This window comes from Lolium perenne, chromosome 5, assembly GCF_019359855.2.
Source record: "Lolium perenne isolate Kyuss_39 chromosome 5, Kyuss_2.0, whole genome shotgun sequence".
In the NCBI taxonomy this organism is placed as follows: Eukaryota; Viridiplantae; Streptophyta; class Magnoliopsida; order Poales; family Poaceae; genus Lolium; species Lolium perenne.
In genome coordinates, this window is record NC_067248.2 from 13,738,094 (window position 1) to 13,764,717 (window position 26,624).

Here is a 26,624-nt window from a genome sequence, read left to right on the forward strand (position 1 = left end):
TTTGTTTCTGCCACATACGATACGTAGCAAAGCATGTCCGGTCCGTTTGTTCAAACCACGTGCGATGGGTCGTGTGTTGGATCACTTGTTTTTTTTATTTTGGCCCAGATAACGGGCTCGACTCTGGTGTCGTTTCGCGAACTTTAGGCCCAGAAAATAATAGGCCCATATGTGACACCAGGCAGTCACCTATTGCAATTTAATAGTAAAGATAAGTTTTTCATTTTATTTAAAATATGGGTTTTAGCTTGACACGCTACGTACTATGACTTGAACGCAAACAATACAATCACTACTTTTCTCTTCAAACTTGTAACATCGGCTTTGCTTTGCATGTCCCATGAAATACTGGAGTCCAATTAGATCGACTATGAAGATAAGGCAATTGATAATTCCTATTTCACCTTCATTTGCAAAGATCGATTTTGTGGAGAATCGTGCATATGGCTTTCATTATTTTCAAATTACTATTGTTTAGAATATATTTTGGAACCGGTTAAATGGGTGTGCTTTACTTTGGGTTATATGACATGTGAAAAATGATTTCATCTCTAAAAAATGAAAAAAACTCATGGTGGTCCAATCTCTATGCATTTTTTCCATGCATTTTGAGTGCAGCCTCATGGCAACGGTTGCACGGGATATATACAACCGGTGCGGTTGTCGGTTCGATGGAACATTAACATGTTGATACAAAGGACCTGCATGTTATTTCATATTTTTCATTTGCTAATTCATGTATTAGCATTATGCGATCCAAGATTTATATGAGTTGTTAAACAAATTCCAATAATGTAATAATAGGACGCATACATACCATTTTGATGTAGAATCTGGGGCTTCCCCTTGTCCAAAAAAAGATCATGTTGTCTCTGTCAAACTCAAAGTATTTTCCAGCAGAAAGTGACTACAACCGTTTCGATTTTCTTCCAACCAATGTAAGGATGACAGAAAGTTCACGCCGATGGTGATTGTGAAGTCGAGATCGAGCCAGGTGCAGCCTGTCGACCGAGCGAAGCTACGTATATGTATTTTCTGTCTGTACTTCAGGTGTTGTCACGGTAGTGGTTGTATTGCTGTTGCTAGGTCTAAAAGGTTGTAGCGGGACTTTTATTTCTTAGTTTTCTTTACTCTTTTTGGTTGTGTGCGTCCGTACTGCCATTAGGGTGGGGCGTTGTTGTAGAGGCTGTGTGTAATTGGTGTCTTTTGATATTAATATATTCCCTTAATCGAAAAAATATTCTCAGCTCGTGTTGGTAACTCGGCTGGGGTATCTACGTTGAAAAGTAGATCGCCTGACTTTTCACTGTAGTACATTGGAAGTTCGACCAGTACATCAAGCAAAACAAGTACATGTATAACAAACCATGGCTACCTCCTCATCGACGCTCATTCTCCTGCTGGCTGTGTCATTTGCCGCCGGCGCCAGCGCGACGTCCTTCAGCATCACCAACCAGTCACCACGGGAAAAACAGGGGCTGCTGTGAAGCAAATCATTGCCGTGAGCCCACGCACGGAAAATATTTCTTTGTCCTGTGCACCGAGCATAACTCACGGCAAAGAAAAGGCGCGCGATAACATCTGAAGGGAGCACACGGCAAAGAAATCACCACGGCAATGGCCCAACACACCGCACTGCAAAGATTCGGTGCACGGCAAAGGTGTTGGGCATTGCCGTGCTTCACCCTTTGTCGTGCACCCAGATGGGATGCACGGCAACGCAGCCTTTTTCATGTGTTTTGCCTTTGCCATGCCACATATGACATTTCATTTGTTTTTCTTTCTGTTTTATTTCATCTAATACTTATATTTATTTTTTAATTAGTTTTACTTTTTGATGACTATTTATTAGTGCTACTTAATACAATGTGTATATACACATACTATTTGCAATATAAAAGTACTATCCATCTTCATCCCCCCACATATATCAGGGTTTCGGAGCAATCCGCACTTCGGAAAATCTACTAAGTGTTATCACCCAAATGTGAGGAAGGTCACACCGGGGAGCTATTTTTACACCATTAAACCTTCCACCATAATTTCACACATATCATAGGTCCACATGCAAGATTTGGTGGGATTCCGGTGCTCCGACGGTTATTCTCCCCCTCCTCTCCCCAAAAACAGCGGTATGTGTGCCCCGGCGGGTCTACCCCCTAGATTTCTCCATGCGAGGTTCCACCAATGTACTTTTTCATTGTTTTAGGTTTGTTTAGGACATATACACATGAAAAACCAAGCATGGGACCCCTTTGTTACATAGTAGCCTCCGGCATACCCGCAGCTAGCCATTATCACATGATCCACCCTTTCTCGATTACTCGTTCTTCAAGACAATCTTCAAAAGTGGGCATATATACCAAGCTTCACCGTGTGGCCAGCGGCGAGGCCGGTGGGCGGCGGTAGGAAGCTCAACAGCGGCTGCAAAGCATACCAATATATTTGGTAAGAGATCTACAACCGAAGTGAAAAATACAAAATTCCATATCAACCGGTGCAAGTTTCATGAAACAAAGGAATCCATAATTTGAATATATCTCAATCAATTTGATTGAATGTATGTTAGTGTCATGATCCATGCACTGATGCAGATTTTGATCTAGAAATATACTAACATGAAAACAGCAGCTACTACTGGCAACACATATGTGTAGCATCTAATATAAGCCGTAAGTGCAGGAAGTACAAGGAACTCAAAATATCCACAAAGTTTTGTGTGAATGAAAAACAAATAGAACAAGAATAGCAGATTAAACATTGCACAAATTTAAACCTAGAAGTGATGTCTGACCATCATAATAGTATAATCATAAGCGGTCTTCCAGCCAATCATGTTCTTCAAATGTTGAGAGAAGGCCTATTTAAATTCTTCAAGCGAATCCACGAATAATGTGCATGGTTTAGCAGTATTGAAAGGGAGCACAGATTCTTCTTTTCAGAGTGAAGAGTGTAGATCATCACTTGGTGAGCAGCCCATCATAACAGGTCACCAACTATGATTTATGACGAAACCAACATGAACCCTAATATAGAAAGCTGAAGTACTTGTTTTTTTTATTTTGGTCCAGATAACGGGCTCGACTCTGGTGTCATTTCGTGAACTTTAGGCCCAAAAAATAATAGGCCCATATGTGACACCAGGCAGTCACCTATTGCAATTTAATAGTAAAGATAATTTTTTCATTTTATTTAAAATATGAGTTTTAGCTTGACACGCTACGTACTATGACTTGAACGCAAACAATACAATCACTACTTTTCTCTTCAAACTTGTAACATCGGCTTTGCTTTGCATGTCCCATGCAATACTGGAGTCCAATTAGATCGACTATGAAGATAAGGCAATTGATAATTCCTATTTCACCTTCATTTGCAAAGATCGATTTTGTGGAGAATCGTGCATATGGCTTTCATTATTTTCAAATTACTATTGTTTAGAATATATTTTGGAACCGGTTAAATGGGTGTGCTTTACTTTGGGTTATATGACATGTGAAAAATGATTTCATCTCTAAAAAATGAAAAAAAAAACTCATGGTGGTCCAATCTCTATGCATTATTTCCATGCATTTTGAGTGCAGCCTCATGGTAACGGTTGCACGGGATCGAAATATACAACCGGTGCGGTTGTCGGTTCGATGGAACATTAACATGTTGATACAAAGGCCCTGCATGTTATTTCATATTTTTCATTTGCTAATTCATGTATTAGCATTATGCGATCCAAGATTTATAAGAGTTGTTAAACAAATTCCAATAATGTAATAATAGGATGCATACATACCATTTTGATGTAGAATCTGGGGCTTCCCCTTTTCCAAAAAAAGATCATGTTGTCTCTGTCAAACTCAAAGTATTTTCCAGCACAAAGTGACTACAACCGTTTCGATTTTCTTCCAACCAATGTAAGGATGACAGAAAGTTCACACCGATGGAGATTGTGAAGTCGAGATCGAGCCAGGTGCAGCCTGTCGACCGAGCGAAGCTACGTATATGTATTTTCTGTCTGTATTTCAGGTGTTGTCACGGTAGTGGTTGTATTGCTGTTGCTAGGTCTAAAAGGTTGTAGCGGGACTTCTATTTCTTAGTTTTCTTTACTCTTTTTGGTTGTGTGCGTCCATACTGCGATTAGGGTGGGGCGTTGTTGTAGAGGCTGTGTGTAATTGGTGTCTTTTGATATTAATATATTCCCTTAATCGAAAAAATATTCTCAGCTCGTGTTGGTAACTCGGCTGGGGTATCTACGTTGAAAAGTAGATCGCCTGACTTTTCAATGTAGTACATTGCAAGTTCGACCAGTACATCAAGCAAAACAAGTACATGTATAACAAACCATGGCTACCTCCTCATCAACGCTCATTCTCCTGCTGGCTGTGTCATTTGCCGCCGGCGCCAGCACGACGTCCTTCAGCATCACCAACCAGTCACCACGGGAAAAACAGGGGCTGCTGTGAAGCAAATCATTGCCGTGAGCACACGCACGGAAAATATTTCTTTGTCCTGTGCACCAAGCATAACTCACGGCAAAGAAAAGGCGCGCGACAACATCTGAAGGGAGCACACGGCAAAGAAATCACCACGGCAATGGCCCAACACACCGCACTGCAAAGATTCGGTGCACGGCAAAGGTGTTGGGCATTGCCGTGCTTCACCCTTTGTCGTGCACCCAGATGGGATGCACGGCAATGCAGCATTTTTCGTGTGTTTTGCCTTTGCCATGCCACATATGACATTTCATTTGTTTTTCTTTCTGATTTATTTCATCTAATACTTATATTTATTTTTTAATTAGTTTTACTTTTTGATGACTATTTATTAGTGCTACTTAATACAATGTGTATATACACATACTATTTGCAATATAAAAGTACTATCCATCTTCATCCCCCCACATATATCAGGGTTTCGGAGCAATCCGCACTTCGGAAAATCTACTAAGTGTTATCACCCAAATGTGAGGAAGGTCACACCGGGGAGCTATTTTTACACCATTAAACCTTCCACCATAATTTCACACATATCATAGGTCCACATGCAAGATTTGGTGGGATTCCGGTGCTCCGACGGTCATTCTCCCCCTCCTCTCCCCAGAAACAGCGGTATGTGTGCCCCGGCGGGTCTATCCCCTAGATTTCTCCATGCGAGGTTCCACCAATGTACTTTTTCATTGTTTTAGGTTTGTTTAGGACATATACACATGAAAAACCAAGCATGGGACCCCTTTGGCACATGGTAGCCTCTGGCATACCCGCAGCTAGCCATTATCACATGATCCACCCTTTCTCGATTACTTGTTCTTCAAGACAATCTTCAAAAGTGGGCATATATACCAAGCTTCACCGTGTGGCCGGCGGCGAGGCCGGTGGGCGGCGGTAGGAAGCTCAACAGCGGCTGCAAAGCATACCAATTTGGTAAGAGATCTACAACCGAAGTGAAAAATACAAAATTCCATATCAACCGGTGCAAGTTTCATGAAACAAAGGAATCCATAATTTGAATATATCTCAATCAATTTGATTGAATGTATGTTAGTGTCATGGTCCATGCACTGATGCAGATTTTGATCTAGAAATATACTAACATGAAAACAGCAGCTACTACTGGCAACACATATGTGTAGCATCTAATATAAGCCGTAAGTGCAGGAAGTACAAGGAACTCAAAATATCCACAAAGTTTTGTGTGAATGAAAAACAAATAGAACAAGAATAGAAGATTAAACATTGCACAAATTTAAACCTAGAAGTGATGTCTGACCATCATAATAGTATAATCATAAGCGGTCTTCCAGCCAATCATGTTCTTCAAATGTTGAGAGAAGGCCTATTTAAATTCTTCAAGCGAATCCACGAATAATGTGCATGGTTTAGCAGTATTGAAAGGGAGCACAGATTCTTCTTTTCAGAGTGAAGAGTGTAGATCATCACTTGGTGAGCAGCCCATCATAACAGGTCACCAACTATGATTTATGACGAAACCAACATGAACCCTAATATAGAAAGCTGAAGTACTTCTCATAGGTTGATTGCTTGTGATTCTAATGAAACTCTCGATCCATGGATCGTGCACTTATAAGTTATGACAACAGAGACTAATGATTTAGTAATGTTTGAGAACCGCGACAGCCAGGTCTGTACAGTTAGTCTGTAGTTTGAAAAAATTGTTTGACGGACAAAGTGTGTCACGAGAAGTGTCAGTCAATTTCAGTGCTTCAAAGAAACTCATATATATCCTTGTGTTGCTAAAACTCCGCAGTCCAGTGCCCATGATGGAAAATTCAAGTTGAGTTAACCAGCAACCAAATAAAGGATGGCATCAATGAATACCTGAATCTCAGTCTGATGTAAAGGTTAAATCAAGGGGGGGCATCTAGCTGACTGGGCGTGGCTTCAAACAGAGGCAATACGGAAGGCTTCAGCTAGCTAGCCTTTTGACCGATTGGTCATACTCCAGTAACATTCAATTCAAGTGCTCAATGAGAAGAAAATCGAGTAGCTAGCCTCTGGACCGATGGGTCATACTCTAGTAACATTCAAGTGCTCAATGAGAAGCAAATCGAGTAGCTAGCCTTTTCTTGAAGTAATTCGTGAAGACGCCCAGCAATCCAAGTCAGGACAGCGGAGCTATCGACTGGAATGTTAGAGGAATATGCGTGTTGTATTACCAGGGGGCCAAAGGCCACAATATATAGTACATGTACAGGTGCAAATATGCAGAAAACCCCCTAACATATGGGGAAACTACAATATACAGATATATACTCTAACACCCCCCGCAAACTCATGGTGGATCCACAACACTGAGTTTGGAGAGTAAAAAGTCATGCTGCGCTCGAGTTTGTGCCTTTGTAAAGAAATCCGCCAACTGCAAATCTGAAGGCACATAATGAACCGCAACAACCTCATCCTGCACCTGAGCACGTGTATAAAAAGCATCAACACCAATATGCTTGGTCAGCTCATGCTTGACCGGATCACGTGCAATACTGATAGCACCTGTACTGTCAGACAAAAGTGGAGTGGGTGTCGTAACAGAGACCCCAAAATCTGCAAGCAACCACCGTAACCAGGTCACCTCAGCAATCAACAAAGCCATAGCCCGCAGCTCAGCCTCAACACTCGAATGAGAAATCGCTACCTGTTTCTTCATCTTCCAAGCAACAAGCGAACCACCAAGAAACACACAGTAAGTAGAAAGTGAACGACGATCCGTAGGATCACTCGCCCACGTAGCATCCGAGTAGCACTGGAGCTGGAGAGAGCTAGAACGAGGAAAGAAAAGGCGACGAGTGATCGTGCCACGAAGGTAACGAAGAACACGGAGGAGATGACTGTAGTGAACAGTGGTAGGAGCTGAGACAAACTGACTCAGAATATGAACAGGATAAGAAATATCAGGACGAGTGACAGCAAGATAAACAAGACTCCCAACAAGATGACGATAACGTGTGGGATCAGGAAGAGGATCACCATCAGTAGGACGAAGCTTAACATTAAGCTCCGTAGGAGTATCAACCGTACGCTCATCCCCAAGAGCAGCACGAGCAAGAAGATCCTGAATGTACTTCTCCTGAGAGATAGAAAAGCCATCAGAAGTGGAGGAAACCTCAATCCCAAGAAAATAGCGAAGAGGACCAAGATCAGTCATGAGAAACTGATCACGAAGACGAGCCTTTACAAAGGCAATATACTCAGGATCATCACCAGTAATGATCATATCATCAACATAGAGAAGGAGAAGGGTGCGTCCACGAGGAGAAGTGTGAACGAAAAGTGCTGGATCATGAAGACTAGGAGAGAAACCAGCAGCAGTCACCACAGAGGCAAAGCGCTCAAACCAGGCACGAGGGGCCTGTTTGAGACCATAGAGAGAACGTCGAAGACGACAAACCATCCCATCGGGAACAGAATACCCAGGAGGAGGCTGCATGTAAACCTCCTCACTCAACTCGCCATTAAGAAAAGCATTCTGAACATCATGAAGGGGTTCGTAGCATAGAAAACAAAAAAAATTCCTACCGCAAGACGAATAAATCCAAGATCCAATCTATGGAACACCCAAGATCTAATCTACAAGATCGGAGCAATGAGATTGATAAGATACTAACCCTTGAAGATTTCCAAAGCCTACGAGATCAGATCTCGTTGTTGGTGTAGCCGATCGTCCCCGGTGCTGCAATCCGGCAGCACTTCCGTACTCGGTCGCGCGTACGGTGTCGATGAAGCCCCTTCCTCTCCCCGTTCCAGCGGGCAGCGGAGGTGTGGTAGATCTCCACGGAATCCCAGCAGCACGACGGCGTGGTGGTGGTGGTGGAGGAGAAATTCCTGCAGGGCTTCGCCAAGCCTGCGCAGGAAGAAGGAGGAGGGAGAGAGGGGCGGCTAGGGCTTGGGGGGATCATGTGCTGCGCCCCAGCCCTCCCCTCCCTCTTATATAGGCGTGGGGGGGGCTGCCTTGGCCCCTCCTCCAAGCCTTTGGGTCGGCCAAAACAAGGGGGGGAACTTCCCCCCCCCAAGTTAAGTCCCTATTTTCAAGGGATTTGATCTTATCCACTTGGTACAGCCACATGGGCCTTGGGGGGCTGGTGTGCATGGCCCATGTGGGCCTATGCGACCCCTCCGGTCCATGTTGGTCGTCCGGGATAGGTGGGCCCCCTATGGTACCTCCGGAACCTTCTAGAACCTCCGGTACAATACCGAAAATTCCTGAACTTTTCCGGTAACCCTGAAAATGACTTCCCATATATGAATCTTATTCTCCGGACCATTCCGGACCTCCTCGTGATGTCCCGGGTCCCATCCGAGACTTCGAACAAACTTCGGTCTCCATCTCATATTCCGAATCTACTTATGCGACATCGAACCTTAAGCGCGTCACCCTACGGTTCGTGAACTATGTAGACATGGTCGAGACTCCTCTCCGAGCAATAACCAATAGCGGGATCTGGAGATCCATAATGGCTCCCACATATTCAACGATGACTTAGTGATCGATTGAACCATTTACATACGATACCGATTCCCTTTGTCACGCGATACTTTACTTGTCCGAGGTTCGATCATCGGTATCTCCATACCTTGTTCAACCTCGTTACCGACAAGTACTCTTTACTCGTACCGTGGTAGGTCATCTCTTATGATCCAATCATATGCTTGCAAGCTAATCAGACGACATTCCACCGAGAGGGCCCAGAGTATATCTATCCGTCATCAGGATGGACAAATCCCACTATTGATCCATATGCCTCAACTCATACTTTCCAAATACTTAATCCCATCTTTATAACCACCCATTTACGCAATGGCGTTTGATGTAATCAAAGTACCCTTCCGGTGTAAGTGATTTACATGATCTCATGGTCGAAGGACTTAGGCAACTATGTATCGAAAGCATATAGCAAATTTGAACTTAATGACTTGATCTTATGCTATGCTCATTTGGGTGTGTGTCCATTATATCATTCACCTAATGACATAACCCTGTTATTAATAACATCCAATGTTCATGGTCATGAAACCATGATCATCCATTAATCAACAAGCTAGTTATACAAGAGGCTTACTAGGGACTCCTTGTTGTTTACATAACACACATGTACCAATGTTTCGGTTGATACAATTATAGCATGGGATGTAAACATTTATCATGAACACTAAGATATAACAATAACTAATTTATTATTGCCTCTTGGGCATATCTCCAACACATCAAGCTGGGAGACAGACCAGCGGCGAACAGAGGCAACAGCAAGAAGGGTACGCACAGTAGTCATATGAGCCACAGGGGCAAAAGTCTCATCATAGTCACGGCCGTGCTCCTGCTGAAAACCACGAGCCACAAGACGCGCTTTATAGCGCTCAAGAGATCCATCAGAGCGAGTCTTAATTTTATAGACCCACTTACACGTGATGGGACGAACACCAGAAGGGGGAGAAACAAGATCCCAAGTGCCAGTGCGCTCAAGCGCAGCGATCTCCTCAGCCATGGCAAGCTGCCATTCAGGATGACGCTCGGCATCCCGATAAGAAGTCGGCTCGGAAACGACAGAGAGACCATACTGACTAGGAGAGTAACGAACTGGAGCACGACGCTGACGAACAGGCCGAGAAGGGGGAAGGTCATCTGCAGAAGACAAGTCATCAGAAGGAGAGGAAGAAGGGGCAGAATCAGAAGGAGCCGAAGCCGGAGAACGAGGAGTCCTAGGTGGACTAGACGAACGAGAGGATGGTGTCGAAGGGGGCGCATCAGAAGTAGGAGGGAGGGGAGGAGGGACAGCAGGGGGTGCATCCGGAAAAAGAAGAAAAGAGATATCATCCACCGGGTAAGTACCCGAGGTGGGGCGAGGATAGAAGGGACGCGTCTCATCAAATGTGACGTCACGAGAGATGCGCATCCGACGACCAACAGGGTCCCAACAGCGATAGCCCTTATGCTCATCACTGTATCCGAGAAAAACACACTCAACAGACTGAGCGGTCAGTTTGGTGCGTTCGCGAGGAGGCAGAAGGACATAGCAGACGCAACCAAATGAACGAAGAGTCGAGTAGTCTAGAGAAACACCAGAGAGACGCTCGAGAGGAATGCCACCCTGTAGAGCAGCAGAAGGCTGAATGTTAATAAGGTGGGCCGACGTAGCGACAGCCTCAGCCCAGAAATGTGGCGGAAGAGAAGAGGCAATCATCATAGCACGGGTGGTCTCAAGAAGATGACGATGCTTACACTCGGCGACGCCATTTTGAGCATGCGCGCCGGGACAAGAAAACTGAGCGAGGGTGCCCTCCTCAGCAAGGACACCACGAAGGTGCTGAGAGATATACTCACCAGCAGAATCAGCACGGAAAACGCGAATGGGTGAGGAATACTGAGTGCGGACCATGGCCGCAAAACGCTGATAAATAGAGAGCACCTCACTACGAGAGTGCATGAAAAACACCCAGGTGTACCGTGAAAAATCATCAATGAATAAGATATAGTATCGATGGCCCCCTTTCGAAGCGAAGGGAGCCGGACCCCAAACATCTGAATGGACTAAATCGAACGGTCGCTGAGAGACAGACACACTAGTAGGATAGGGAAGCTGAATCTGTTTGCCTAACCTACAACCCTGACAGTGTAACGACCCATCTCCAGAGACAGACCCCAGAAGGCCACGATGAACCAAAGACGACAGGCGAGAGTCACAAAGGTGACCAAGACGATGATGCCACTGCTGAAAAGAGCCGGTGATGAGGCAACAACCGGAGGAGAACCGCGAGATGAAGTGGCAGCGGAAGGAACACGAAGCCGCCTAACTCCCAAAGCCCCGGAGACTGACGGCTACGAGGGCCAGCTCCAACCAGGGCCTGTGTGCGACGATCCTGAACCGCACAAGACTCAGCATCAAGAATGACGCGACAACCAGAATCGGTGAGCTGGCTAGCAGAGAAAAGGTTCATCTGAAGGCGAGGAACATGAGAAACATCAGGGACAGAGAAAGAGGGAGTAGAAAGGGTGCCTGTACTAGAAACGGGAATAGAGGTACCATCAGCCGTGACAACACGAACAGGAGAAATAAGAGACCGAAGAGCAGACAGGATAGAAGACTCAGAGGTCATATGAAAGGAAGCTCCAGAATTCAGATACCACGGGGACGTACCTGACTGTGTAGAAAGTGGTGGTCGCGCAGTGCCGTAAGAGCCGATCCACGTAACCAGCAGCGCCCGGCGAGGAAGAGTCTGGAGTAGCGAGCAGACCACGAAGGCCCCTGAGAATGTCCTGATCAGAGAGTGCAACTGCAGAAGATCCTGAAGAGCCAGCCTGCTGACGATCCTGGAACTGCTGACGTAAACTGGGATCCCGCGTCCAGCAGGTGGAGGAAGTGTGGCCAACCTTGCCACAGTAGGTGCAATGAGGACGAGAGCGGAGAGTCGGACCGCGAGGCTGCTGACGTAAACTGGAATCCCAAGCATCAAGCAGGCAGTGAAGCTGCGCTATCTCATGCGCAGAGAGGGGCGCGACTGGAGAGGTCGAAGTACAGTCAGGTGCCGACGAGGAGCTATCATCCACACGCACAGAGGCCACCAAAGGGGGTGACGGAGAGCAACACGCCGATGAAGACAGAGTCGGCAAAGCGCGGTCATAACCACGTGAAGAGGCCGCGAAAGTCGATGTAGAGCGACATGCCGACGCAGACGGAGTCGACGAAGCGCAACCATAACCGCGGGAAGAAGCCGCGAAAGTCGATGTAGAGCGGCAGGCCAATATAGAGGAAGTCGGCGAAGCGCGGGCAGAGCCGCGTGAAGAGGCCGCAAAAGTCGATGTAGAGCGGTGATGTCTACGTTCCCCCTCCTTTCCTGTAGACAGTGTTGGGCCTCCAAGAGCAGAGGTTTGTAGAACAGCAGCAAGTTTTCCCTTAAGTGGATCACCCAAGGTTTATCGAACTCAGGGAGGAAGAGGTCAAAGATATCCCTCTCATGCAACCCTGCAACCACAAAGCAAGAAGTCTCTTGTGTCCCCAACACACCTAATAGGTGCACTAGTTCGGCAAAGAGATAGTGAAATACAGGTGGTATGAATATATATGAGCAGTAGCAACGGTGCCAGAAAATAGCTTGCTGGCGTGTAGTTGATGGTGGTAGTATTGCAGCAGTAGAAACGCAGTAAAACAGTAAACAAGCAGCGATAGCAGTATTTAGGAACAAGGCCTAGGGATTACACTTTCACTAGTGGACACTCTCAACATTGATCACATAACAGAATAGATAAATGCATACTCTACACTTTTGTTGGATGATGAACACATTGCGTAGGATTACACGAACCCTCAATGCCGGAGTTAACAAGCTCCACAATTAATGTTCATATTTTAGTAACCTTATAGTGTAAGATAGATCAACATAACCAAATAGATCACATCAATACCATCATAGTAATAGTTAACTTCACAATCTACAAGAGATCATGATCATAGCCTACGACAAGAACCACATAGTGCACACACTAGTCACCTTTACACCATGCAGGAGGAATAGAATACTTTAATAACATCACTAGAGTAGCACATAGATGAATTGTGATACAAAACTCATATGAATCTCAATCATGTAAAGCAGCTCATGAGATTATTGTATTGAGGTACATGGGAGAGAGATGAACCACATAGCTACAGCGAAGCCCTCAGCCTCGGGGATGGATTACTCCCTCCTCATCATGGAGGCAGCGATGGCGGTGAAGATGGCGGTGGAGACGGCGGTGGAGATGGTTCCGGGGGCAATTCCCCGTCCCGGCAGGGTGCCGGAACAGAGACTTCTGTCCCCCGAATTGGAGTTTCGCGATGTGGCGGCGTCCCTGGAGTCTTTCTGGAGTTTCGTCAAGCGGTGTCGAAGTTTTAGGTCACGACGGCTTAAATAGGCGAAGAGTCGGAGTCGGAGGGGCCACGGGCTGCCCAAACCATAGGGGGCGCGGCCCCCCCCCCTGGCCGCGCCGGGGTGTGGTTTGGTGGCCCTGTCCCCCTTCTCTGGCGGTTCTCGTGTGTTCTGGATGCTTCCGGTGAAAATAGGAACTTGGGCGTTGATTTCGTTCGATTCCGAGAATATTTCGTTACTAGGATTTCTGAAACCAAAAACAGCAGAAAACAGGAACTGGCACTTCGGCATCTTGTTAATAGGTTAGTTCCAGAAAATGCACGAATATGACATAAAGTGTGCATAAAACATGTTGGTATTGTCATAAAACAAGCATGGAACATCGGAAATTATAGATACGTTGGAGACGTATCAGCATCCCCAAGCTTAGTTCCTACTCGTCCTCGAGTAGGTAAACGATAAAAGATAATTTCTGAGGTGACATGCTACCAACATAATCTTAATCATACCATTGTAAAGCTTATGAGATGAATGCAGCGATTCGAAACAATGTAAATGCAATGAGTAAACAATTGAATCATATAGCAAAGACTTTTCATGAATAGTACTTTCAAGACAAGCATCAATAAGTCTTGCATAAGAGTTACTCATAAAGCAATAAATTCTTAGTAAAGGTATTGAAGCAACACAATGGAAGATTAAGTTTCAGCGGTTGCTTTCAACTTGTAACATGTATATCTCAGGGATAGTTGTCAATGGAAAGCAATATAACAAGTGCAATAAGCAAGTATATAAGAATCAATGCACAGTTCACACAAATGTTTGCTTCTTGAGGTGGAGAGAGATAGGTGAACTGACTCAACAATAAAAGTAAAAGAATGGTCCTTCAAAGAGGAAAGCATCGATTGCTATATTTGTGCTAGAGCTTTTATTTTGAAAACATGAAACAATTTTGTCAACGGTAGTAATAAAGCATATGTATCATGTAAATTATATCTTACAAGTTGCAAGCCTCATGCATAGTATACTAATAGTGCCCGCACCTTGTCCTAATTAGCTTGGACTACCGGATCATCACAATGCACATGTTTTAACCAAGTGTCACAAAGGGGTACCTCTATGCACTTTGTACAAAGGTCTAAGGAGAAGGCTCGCATTCGATTTCTCGCTATTGATTATTCTCAACTTAGACATCCATACCGGGACAACATAGACAACAGATAATGGACTCCTCTTTTATGCATAAGCATGTAACAACAATTAATTATTTTCTCATTTGAGATTGAGGATATATGTCCAAAACTGAAACTTCCACCATGGATCATGGCTTTAGTTAGCGGCCCAATGTTCTTCTCTAACAATATGCATGCTTAACCATAAGGTGGTAGATCGCTCTTACTTCAGACAAGACAAACATGCATAGCAACTCACATGAAATTCAACAAAGAGTAGTTGATGGCGTCCCCAGTGAACATGGTTATCGCACAACAAGCAACTTAATAAGAGATAAAGTGCATAATTACATATTCAATACCACAATAGTTTTTAAGCTATTTGTCCCATGAGCTATATATTGCAAAGGTGAATGATGGAATTTTAAAGGTAGCACTCAAGCAATTTAATTTGGAATGGCGAAAAATACCATGTAGTAGGTAGGTATGGTGGACACAAATGGCATAGTGTTGTTTGGCTCAAGGATTTGGATGCATGAGAAGTATTCCCTCTCGATACAAGGTTTAGGCTAGCAAGGTTGTTTGAAGCAAACACAAGCATGAACTAGTACAGCAAAACTCACATAAAAGACATATTACAAGCATTATAAAACTATACATCGTCTTCCTTGTTGTTTAAACATCTTACTAGAAAATATCTAGACTCTAGAGAAACCACTCATGCAAACCAAATTTTAACAAGCTCTATGTATTTCTTCACTAATAGGTGCAAAGTATATGATGCAAGAGCTTAAACAAGAGCACAACAATTGCCAAGTATCAAGTTATTCAAGACATCATACCAATTACTACATGTAGCATTTTCCAATTCCAACCATATAATAATTAACGAAGCAGTTTCAACCTTCGCCATGAATATTATGAGCTAAGAACACATGTGTTCATACGAACCAGCGGAGCGTGTCTCTCTCCCACACAAGCATTTATTCAAACAAAAACAAAAACAAGAAACATACAGACGCTCCAAGTAAAGTACATAAGATGTGACCGAATAAAAATATAGTTTCAAGAGAAGGAACCTGATAATTTGTCGATGAAGAAGGGGATGCCTTGGGCATCCCCAAGCATAGATGCTTGAGTCTTCTTGAAATATGCAGGGATGAACCACCGGGGCATCCCCAAGCTTAGACTTTTCACTCTTCTTGATCATAGTATATCATCCTCCTCTCTTGACCCTTGAAAACTTCCTCCACACCAAACTCGAAACAACTCATTAGAGGGTTAGTGCACAATAAAAAATTAACATGTTCAGAGGTGACACAATCATTCTTAACACTTCTGGACATTGCATAATGCTACTGGACATTAATGGATCAAAGAAATTCATCCAACATAGCAAAAGAGGCAATGCGAAATAAAAGGCAGAATCTGTCAAAACAGAACAGTCCGTAAAGACGAATTTTAAAATGGCACCAGACTTGCTCAAATGAAAATGCTCAAATTGAATGAAAGTTGCGTACATATCTGAGGATCACTCACGTAAATTGGCATAATTTTCTGAGTTACCTACAGAGAATTTTGCCCAGATTCGTGACAGCAAAGAAACTGAAACTGCGCAGTAATCCAAATCTAGTATGAACTTTTCTATCAACGACTTTACTTGGCACAACAAAACACAAAACTAAGATAAGGAGAGGTTGCTACAGTAGTAAACAACTTCCAAGACACAAATATAAAACAAAGTACTGTAGCAAAATAATACATGGGTTATCTCCCAAGAAGTTCTTTCTTTATAGCCATTAAGATGGGCTCAGCAGTTTTAATGGTGCACTTGCAAGAGATAGTATTTGAAGCAAAAGAGAGCTTCAAGAGGCAAATTCAAAACACATTTAAGTCTAACATGCTTCCTATGAAGAGGAATCTTGTACACAAATGAATTCATGAAGAACAAAGTGACAAGCATAAGAGGATAAAACACGAGTAACTTCAAGATTCTCAACATAAAGAGGGGAAACTTAATATTATTAAGATGCATATAACCATATTTCCCTCTCTCATAATAACTTTCAGTAGCATCATTTATGAAATCCACAATATACCCATCACTTAAAACATTCTTATCATGGTTCATATGCATAGAAATATCATTAATTTTGGCATAAGAAGAGTTATTCTCATTAATAGTAATTGGAGCAAGATTATTATCAAGAATTTGAACATGGTAAACAAGTTGCATATTAAAAGAATTGTTTTTGGTAATCCAATCATGACTATGACAAGTTTCATAAGGGTAGTTATAACCTATATCATAGCATTCTTTATAATAATCATCAAAGATCGGAGGCTCAGTGTCATCATAAGAAATAGAATAGTTATCTTTCACAGTCGGTTTATCTATGACCATACCATCATTGTTATTAGAAGGAGATGTATCAAGAACATAATGACCAGTAGCAAAAGGATTTTCAAACACCTCTTCCCCAAGCTTAGAGCTTTCTATATCATTTTGGGAGGAAGCATGGATAGCACTGACACTATGGCAATTATTATCATCATCATTTTCAGAATTAGTTTCCCAGAGATTTGCAATATCAAAAGTAGTATGCTCATTCAAATCATGATCACTAATGTATGTAGAGAGCATAGGAAGATCATCGTATTCAGATTCATTATCACAATAATCATTAGGAGCAACATACTTACGGTTACCTAGCGTTATCTCATTCACGCGGGGATACGCCGTTACCTCTTTCTTTTTATTCTCCTTCTTCTTCTTCTTCTTCTTCTTCTTCGTTCCCTTCTTCTTCTTCTTCTTCTCTTCCTTCTCCTCGTTCCCTTCTTTAGGAGGAAGAGGCTTGAAGGGTAGCTTGTCCGCATAACCTGATTTACTTTCAGAAACAATAGAAGAAACTTGGGAGGATCCCTCCTTTTCATTAATTAGTTGAAAACACACAGCGGTCCTATCATATTTTGGCAAGGTGTCATCTTCTAAAATATTTTGTATGTAAGTATTTGTATGGCTATTATCAATGCAATAAGAAAAACACCCATGCAGGACATCATCAATATCAAGATCACTCATATGTAACAAAGAGATTTTTCTCGACAGTTCTTCACACCCCAAAAATAAAGTAAGTTCATCATGTTGATTAGGAGTAATTTCATCATCACAATAAAAATTTGCAGCACTCATTGGGTTCAAAATATCATCGGAAGAGCATTGAAAATTAAAATGACCCACTTCATGGCAAACTTCACAAATAAAAGGATAGAGGGCACAAACTTTTTTACCAAGATCATCTAGAGCCCTAGACCACTTTCTAGTTTTTTCATTAATATGATGGATGCAATATTCATCTTTAACTTGATTAATTCCACAAGGCCTATGCATTCCACAAAAATTAACATGCTTATAGGAAATAGCATTCTTAGGAGTTTGAGCATGCTTATTGCAATAATTAACAACAATTTCATTCTTCATGCAAGCCTCTTTAAAAGGTTCATGATACTTATCAAAATTCTTCTTAGGCAATTCAAAATGAGAAGCAAAGGATTTATAAAGATTTGCAGCAACTTGAGAGTCAAGACCATAAGTAGCACTCATATTTCGAAATTTATCGGTATCCATAAAAGCTTCAATGCATTCATAATCATAATTTATACCTAACTCTTTACCTTTGTCGTTCTCCCATCCTTCAGCGTTGTCCTCAATCCGATCAAGAAGATCCCACCTAGCTTCAACCTCCTTGCTTGTGAAAGATCCCCCCGAACACGCGTCCAGATAGTCCTTGTGTTGTCCTGAAAGCCTCGCATAAAAATTATTAATAATAACATTACGGCGGAGCTCATGAATGGGATATTTGAGCATTAGTGATTTCAATCTCCCACACGCTTGAGAAATACTCTCTCCATCACGAGGATAAAAGTTATAAATATAATTCCTATCAATATGCACTTCATGAGGAGGATAAAATTTAGAATAAAAGAGAGATGCAATTTCCTCCCAACCAAGAGAATGTCTATTCTCCAACAATTTATACCAATGCGCCGCTTTACCAGACAGCGAAACGGAGAATAGCTTCTTCTTCACTTCATCCATAGAGATACCTGCACACTTGAATAACCCGCATAATTCGTGCAAAAACAGTAAATGATCTCTAGGATGGACAGTTCCATCCCCTTTATAGTGGTTATCCATAACACGTTCAATAATTTTCATAGGTATTTTATACGGAATACTTTCAGCAGGTGGATTTAAAATATCACAAGCATCATTAGAGTTATTGCATATGGGAGATAAGGCATTATCAGAACAAATTTTCTCCCCTAAAGATGGGAAGCTAAAAATATCACAAAAACTAGCTTCCCCAAGCTTAGACTTCTCCATAGCATTAGCAGTAATTGCATTCATACTAATAACATCGCTACTAGCATGCAAATAAGGTTCCATAGGTTTTTTAATTTTCGCATCAAACAATTCTAAATCAGGAAAAAGATTAAAAAGCTCACCAATTTTTTTGTTGTTTTCCATTATGCCTAACTAGTGTAAAACAAGAAACAAAAAGTTGCAATTGCAGGATCTAAAGGAAATAGCTTCGAGTACTTACAACGGCGTAAATAGCTTAGTAGCCGAGATCCGGAGTGTGAGTACCTTTTACCTTTCCTCCACGGCAACGGCGCCAGAAAATAGCTTGATGTCTACGTTCCCCCTCCTTTCCTGTAGACAGTGTTGGGCCTCCAAGAGCAGAGGTTTGTAGAACAGCAGCAAGTTTTCCCTTAAGTGGATCACCCAAGGTTTATCGAACTCAGGGAGGAAGAGGTCAAAGATATCCCTCTCATGCAACCCTGCAACCACAAAGCAAGAAGTCTCTTGTGTCCCCAACACACCTAATAGGTGCACTAGTTCGGCGAAGAGATAGTGAAATACAGGTGGTATGAATATATATGAGCAGTAGCAACGGTGCCAGAAAATAGCTTGCTGGCGTGTAGTTGATGGTGGTAGTATTGCAGCAGTAGAAACGCAGTAAAACAGTAAACAAGTAGCGATAGCAGTATTTAGGAACAAGGCCTAGGGATTACACTTTCACTAGTGGACACTCTCAACATTGATCACATAACAGAATAGATAAATGCATACTCTACACTTTTGTTGGATGATGAACACATTGCGTAGGATTACACGAACCCTCAATGCCGGAGTTAACAAGCTCCACAATTAATGTTCATATTTTAGTAACCTTATAGTGTAAGATAGATCAACATAACCAAATAGATCACATCAATACCATCATAGTAATAGTTAACTTCACAATCTACAAGAGATCATGATCATAGCCTACGACAAGAACCACATAGTGCACACACTAGTCACCTTTACACCATGCAGGAGGAATAGAATACTTTAATAACATCACTAGAGTAGCACATAGATGAATTGTGATACAAAACTCATATGAATCTCAATCATGTAAAGCAGCTCATGAGATTATTGTATTGAGGTACATGGGAGAGAGATGAACCACATAGCTACAGCGAAGCCCTCAGCCTCGGGGATGGATTACTCCCTCCTCATCATGGAGGCAGCGATGGCGGTGAAGATGGCAGTGGAGACGGCGGTGGAGATGGTTCCGGGGGCAATTCCCCGTCCCGGCAGGGTGCCGGAACAGAGACTTCTGTCCCCCGAATTGGAGTTTCGCGATGTGGCGGCGTCCCTGGAGTCTTTCTGGAGTTTCGTCAAGCGGTGTCGAAGTTTTAGGTCATGACGGCTTAAATAGGCGAAGAGTCGGAGTCGGAGGGGCCACGGGCTGCCCAAACCATAGGGGGGCGCGGCCCCCCCCCCCTGGCCGCGCCGGGGTGTGGTTTGGTGGCCCTGTCCCCCTTCTCTGGCGGTTCTCGTGTGTTCTGGATGCTTCCGGTGAAAATAGGAACTTGGGCGTTGATTTCGTCCGATTCCGAGAATATTTCGTTACTAGGATTTCTGAAACCAAAAACAGCAGAAAACAGGAACTGGCACTTCGGCATCTTGTTAATAGGTTAGTTCCAGAAAATGCACGAATACGACATAAAGTGTGCATAAAACATGTTGGTATTGTCATAAAACAAGCATGGAACATCGGAAATTATAGATACGTTGGAGACGTATCAAGCGGCAGGCCGACATAGACGAAGTCGGCGAAGCGCGGGCAGAGCCGCGTGAAGAGGCCGCAAAAGTCGATGTAGAGCGGCAGGCCGAGGGAGACAAAATCAGCGAAGCACGGCCAGAGCCGAGGGAAGAGGCCGCGAAAGTCGGTGAAGAGCGGCGAGCCGACGTAGACGGAGTCGGTGAAGTGCGGGCAGAGCCGCGTGAAGAGGCCGCAAAAGTCGATGTAGAGCGGCAGGCCGACATAGACGAAGTCGGCGAAGCGCGGGCAGAGCCGCGCGAAGAGGCCGCAAAAGGCGACGAAGAATAGATAGCAGTCATGCACGGAGGCAGCGGACAAATACCAAGTACCGAAGGTGGGCCCAAAGAAGGGGCGGGAACAGCGGAAGACATAGCTCTCTTTTTTTTTTGCTTTTTTTTTCCTTTTTGCTTTTTTTTCAGATTAAGTCAACTGCAGAGAAAACAGATCGGAGAAATCGGGCCAGAGAACACGGCACGATCGGCGGCCACACGCGGGGAGAGAAAACGAATGGGAGGGAGAGATCCGGCCAGGGAGCACGGCCACGAGCGGGATCGGGCCAGGGAGATCACGAGCACGGCCACGAGCGGCGGCCACACGCACGGGAGCAGGGGAATCGAGGCGGGAGCGGAGCGGGCGACCCAGAGCGGGGCGGGCGACCTCGCGCGGGGAATCTGAGGCGGGCGACCGGGAATCGAGGCGGGCTGGCAGGAGAATCAGCGGGAGAGACGGCCGGAGGAGAACCAGCGGGAGAGACGGCCGGCGGCCAAGGAGAGATAGCGGCGGCGGAACAAGCTGACACGCACGAACTAGAAGAAAAATAGGACCAAAATTTGCTCTGATACCATGTTAGAGGAATATGCGTGTTGTATTACCAGGGGGCCAAAGGCCACAATATATAGTACATGTACAGGTGCAAATATGCAGAAAACCCCCTAACATATGGGGAAACTACAATATACAGATATATACTCTAACATGGAAAAGCTCCCGCTTCCTAATCCACGCTCTAGATTCGAGAGACTGCTCGTTCCTCCCGTCGGGCAGGATGAGGAAGGCAGCACCGCTCGCTGAAGATCGATGCATGGGTCCTGGGTGGCCCGGGATTGGGAAGACCCTCAGACGTGTCCTTACTCTGGCGGCCGCACCGCCGAGGCTGATTGTGTCGTCGTTTCTGTGGGCCTCCGGACCTAGCAACGGTCCGGTGAGCCGCCGCGAAACAGCAGGCAAACTACGATATTGATGTGTTAGTGTATTCAATTTCTTACGGAACCAACCTTCATTGTGCTATTATGGAAGTGGGGTTACACTTGTGCTTACTACGCCACACTAAAACAGTTGAACCTAGGGTTTACCTCCTTCACTTCTATTTACATTTTCCGAACCAATTTTTGCTACTTTTACAATGAAATTGTAACCGGGCACATCAAGTAATTAATAAATGATTTTTATTCTTGGATCGTCTTTCTTACAAGGTATAATTGTCCAAAAAAAAGGTGAAGAAATACTCGATGGAGGGGATGGATCTATTTAATTTGGTGAAACTCAAAGCTGAGCTATGTTTAGGAAGTGTCGCACGATTCAGTGTACATGATCAGTTTTATGTTTTTTTGATTCTGTTTCATCATGCCCTGATTGCTACAAAATGCATCTTGCTCATACTGAATTGGCAAGAGCACTTTAGGTTGTTTATAATTGTTGTACATGGAATTTTAATGGTTGATCCATGGTATATATTCATGCTCTTACTTTTTGAGAGTTCTAGAAAGGTTATGTACCCAATTTAAATACGAATACAATTTTCTCATTATTAAATGAATTCAGAGAACATTTGGGGATCATAGACTATAACTCTCACTTTTTATCCGGTCGAAATGATAAAGATCAAACTTAGCTTATTTTCCCTCCATGTTAGAATATATTATGTTGAATCTTGTATTGTTGACACTGATATGTATTAACATCAAACTCTATTATATATGAAATTGATGCTTTGAAATTGTTGACACTGATAGAATTCAGAATGGATGCAGGGACGTTGCCTCATATCGGTGGGACGTTGCCTGGATCGGATGGAGGGACGGATCTCATCTACTTGGTGAACTCGATGGCCCACGTGGTGGCATAGATGTATGTGGACTTCACACCGGCGAATCCAGCTCCCCTGGCGAGGGCCTCGAACTCCCTCTCGTACCTCTCCCTGCCTCCGGGGCTGTGCGCGAGCATAATCATGTCGACGTGGAACACCCCCTGCGAGCTGGGCTTGGCCTCCGGGTTGACCGGCAGGATGCACTCGATGAGCACGACCTTGCCGTGCGCCGGCAGCGCGTCGTAGCAGTTCTTGAGCAGCGTGGCGCAGTGCTGGTCACTCCAGTCGTGGAGGATCCACTTCATGAGGATGGCGTCGCCCGAGGGTACCTCCTTGAACATGTCGCCGCCGACGTGGGTGACGCCCGGGAATGGTAGCGCCTCGGAGATTACGTGGGGGAGGTCGAAGTTGACCCCCTTGATGGAAGGGTAGTGGGCGGCGATGGCGGCCACAGTGGCGCCGACGCCACCGGCGACGTCGACGAGGGTGCCGAGGCCCTGGAAGCCGTGGTAGAGCTCGAGGAGCTTCTTGGTGATGATGATGGAGTGGTTATTCATCGCTTGGTTGAAGACGCGGTTGAAGCGCAGGTCCGTGCCGTTGTACTCGAACGCCGACATGCCGTACACCTTGTTGAACGGGATGCCACCGTCAAGCACCGCGTCCTTGAGGTAGTACCTGAGGATTGATTGGGAGAACACATTTTATTCACAAGAAGTACTGTATATACCATCGTGTGAATTACGATTGGCATGAACACATTATCTTGCTATCCAAGTAATGGGAGTTGGTGTGCAACCAGTACTAGCAGGCAATAATTCTGCATGTGTGCTCTTGTTGCCACTTGTGTTCCGCGCGCGACAGGCAACTAGATGCAATTGTCAATTAGAGGTAACCTCGATCAGTTTCTACTCTGTCTACGGTGCACACGTACGGCAAAGCAGTGTCCAGAAATATTTTTAGCTAACTAACGCACGCCGAATAACCCTGAGGTCCTCTAGCTCCTACTATCACTGATTTAGAACTACGTACTATCATGTTAGTGAAGCTCAATTTGGCAAAGAAGAAAGTCAGTTATGATGTACGCCAGCGACAGGAAATGGGCAAGGTAAGAAGAGGAACGATCTACAGAAACTAACTAACTCCACTGAGAGACTCACCAGCTCTCCATGAGGACCTTGTCCTGGTTCATGAGCGCGAGCGCCGCCATGGAGACGCCGTCCTCGTTGGGGGTGAGGAACTTGCACACGGGCGCGGCGCCGTAGCTCCGGGAGAGGCGGCCGTCCTTGCCCTCCTCCACCAGGCACGTCACGACGTTGTACGACGCCAGCAGCCGGAGCATGCGGTCTACCATGTCCGGCGCTTCCGGGTTCGTCGCGGACGGGAGCTTGGCGGCGACCTCGGTCGGGGTCAGCGACTTGCCGCCGGCGGCCACCAGGATCTCCAGGAGGCCAAGCTCGATGGCGTTCTTCAGCGTCATCGGGAGGATCGACGAGGAGGCGAGCTGGAGGGCGAACATGCACGCCTCCTCGTCGGCGGACGCGGCCATGTCGGCGGCGGTGGAGCCCATCGATCTCTACGATGCTGGTGGGTGATTTTGGTGTGAGCGAGAGGTGTGCTTTGCTGGGAGGGTGAGCAGGGCTTATATATGCATGGGGCTTTCTCGCTTCACCAACCTGCTTGGCAGGAATTTTAGTCTTTTTTTTTTTCTCCTTTTATTCTACCATACCTATTTAAACGGTGGCGTGGCGGCTAGGTTCTTGTTCTAGCTAGGTTCTCCTTTTATTCTACGGTTAATGCTGAACCTACGGACAAGTTCTTACGGAAATGATGTTACGCGCAGACGTGTGAATCTCTGGTTCGTGCTCGCGTTTTTTCCTCAACTGCCAACCTTCTTTGCTCCAATTGCACTGCTCCACGTTGTGTCCGTACGTGATTCTGTAAGATATCTGCGCGTAAGTGTAGAATTCACACCACGTGTTTTCTTGTTCTAGCTAGGGAGCAGGTGGTTTCCTTTTTAAACGGTGGCGGCTAAGGTTCTTTTGCTGCGCGTTGCTGCGAAAAAAACGACAATTAAATTTTTACTTAAAAACGAGAAAACATTAACTATAATACCTAGTTAAATGCTCATGCGTTGCTACGAGACGTTAGTTTTGAATCTTTTTATCATAAACATAATACACATAAAAGTTCATATGCACTAAAAGTGATAACCATGTAATATTCCAACAAAAAATTAATTACTTAGTACGTCCTAATTTTTTTGGGTTTTTCTAGATACGAATAAATCTGTAGCTAAAACTTCTCTATTTGTAGTACGTAAGGTGACGACCGTACTGCCTTATATCATTGATTTGCCATATCCCGATTCTTCTACTTCTAGTTTTAAAGCCACCCCGAGGTTCAGCTAATTTTGTGTTGTTTGCGAGCGTTGTTTCTAACATAACTTATGTTATGTCTAGAAACAAACCCTCCAATACAATATAATTCAACACTATACTTTAAAACTTGGCATCTAAGAGTATCTCCACCGGCGGTCTTAATAGCGGTCCCGATAGTATTTTGGGGGCCGGTATCGAAAATTGGCTCGCACCGGCGTGCCCCAAAAAGCGCCGGTGCTTTTTCGAACCCAATAGAAACGCCGGCAACCCCGTGCCGGCCCCTCGCGGCATGACGGTTTTCATGGTTAGGGACACCTTGTCAGCGAGAAGACGCGACGGTTCGCATCGGAAGCGATGAGTGAAGGTTGGTCGTCGGTGTTAATGGCCTCCCACACGGAAACCGAAGAGGCAACGAGGGTGGCGATTGGCCACGCGGCGCCCACCCACCTTCCACATACACCTTCAATGCGTGTCTGCCGCCTCCCGTAAAACCCAACCGGCGTGCACTTCTCTTCTTCCCCGTCTTCCAACCCTAGCAGCCATTGTCGCAGACGCCGCGCTAAAAACACCGCTCCCACTTACCCCACCAATGCGATGTTGCACTACGACAAGGTCGGCGGCGTGTTCCGCTCGCTGCAACTTACCTACGACGAGGGCGGATGTACTGTACTGGCAGCGCATCCCTGTGCCAGTACAGTACAAGCTGCCGCACGGGCGGCAAGTCTCCAACACCGGCTTCGTCGTGCCACCGCCGCCACTGGCAGAACCAAAGATGCGCGCCCTCATCAACAAGCGGGGGAAGCGTATGCGCGTCCCACGTTACTTCCCGCAGGCGGAGTGCATGGCGCCGGAGGCGCCGCCTCTGCAGAGCGCCGGCAAGGACGACGCCGTTCGGGAGCTCCCGCACCGGATTGTCAGCAGCCGACGACCGCGACGGGGCGAGGCGCGCGTCTTCGGCTCTAGCCTGTTGGACGACGGGGTCGGGCCAACACCGCCACCTCAAGGAGGAGGACGCCGCGGTCTCGCCACCACCTCCATCGGCGAAGGAGAAATGCTAGGAGAAGGAGGCGCAGGCGGTCCTCTGTGGTGGCGACGACCCGGAGGAGTTCCCCGGCCAAAACTTCATTGTCGGCCGCTCGATCGAGGAGGACTACCGGTAGATAACGATGGACTCGCGGCAGGCGGCGATGTGGTCCGCAAGGGACCACGGCGCCAACTTCATTGAACTCGCCGAACCTTTCGAGCCACCGGCGCCAAAGGAGGAGGAGGACGACGACGAAGACTGGTCCTTCGGGACATCCAACGACGATGGCGACAACGGCGAGGACCTCGTCTTCAGCGTCTTCGGTGCACGCCACCGCTAGATTTTTTTTAGGTTTTTAGTTTAAATTTGAGTAGACTGTTCCCACACCGGCGCCCCTATACGGCAGTGCCGGCGTCCCTGCCGGTGCCTATGAGGGGCTCTAAAAGCGCAGTCATCAGCT

General features: G+C 45.3%; 1 protein-coding gene across 1 annotated transcript; it reads right to left on the minus strand.

Annotated features, from left to right (window-relative positions):
* Positions 1 to 22,626: 22,626 nt before the first annotated feature.
* LOC127298942 (flavone O-methyltransferase 1-like) lies at positions 22,627 to 24,366 on the minus strand. The gene is made up of 2 exons (XM_051328810.2): positions 23,920 to 24,366; positions 22,627 to 23,437 (listed from the first exon to the last, which is right to left on the minus strand). The coding sequence occupies exons 1-2, from the start codon at positions 24,327 to 24,329 to the stop codon at positions 22,765 to 22,767; spliced, it is 1,083 nt and encodes a 360-aa protein (XP_051184770.1). The 5' UTR covers positions 24,330 to 24,366; the 3' UTR covers positions 22,627 to 22,764.
* Between the last annotated feature and the right edge of the window lie 2,258 nt (positions 24,367 to 26,624).

Bases quoted from the DNA above. Each gene is read 5' to 3' on its own strand.
- LOC127298942 (XM_051328810.2), bottom strand. From the start codon at position 24,329: ATGGGCTCCACCGCCGCCGACATGGCCGCGTCCGCCGACGAGGAGGCG. The intron at 23,438-23,919 runs GTGAGTCTCTCA...ATCAATCCTCAG, and splicing joins AAGGTCCTCATGGAGAGCTG to GTACTACCTCAAGGACGCGG.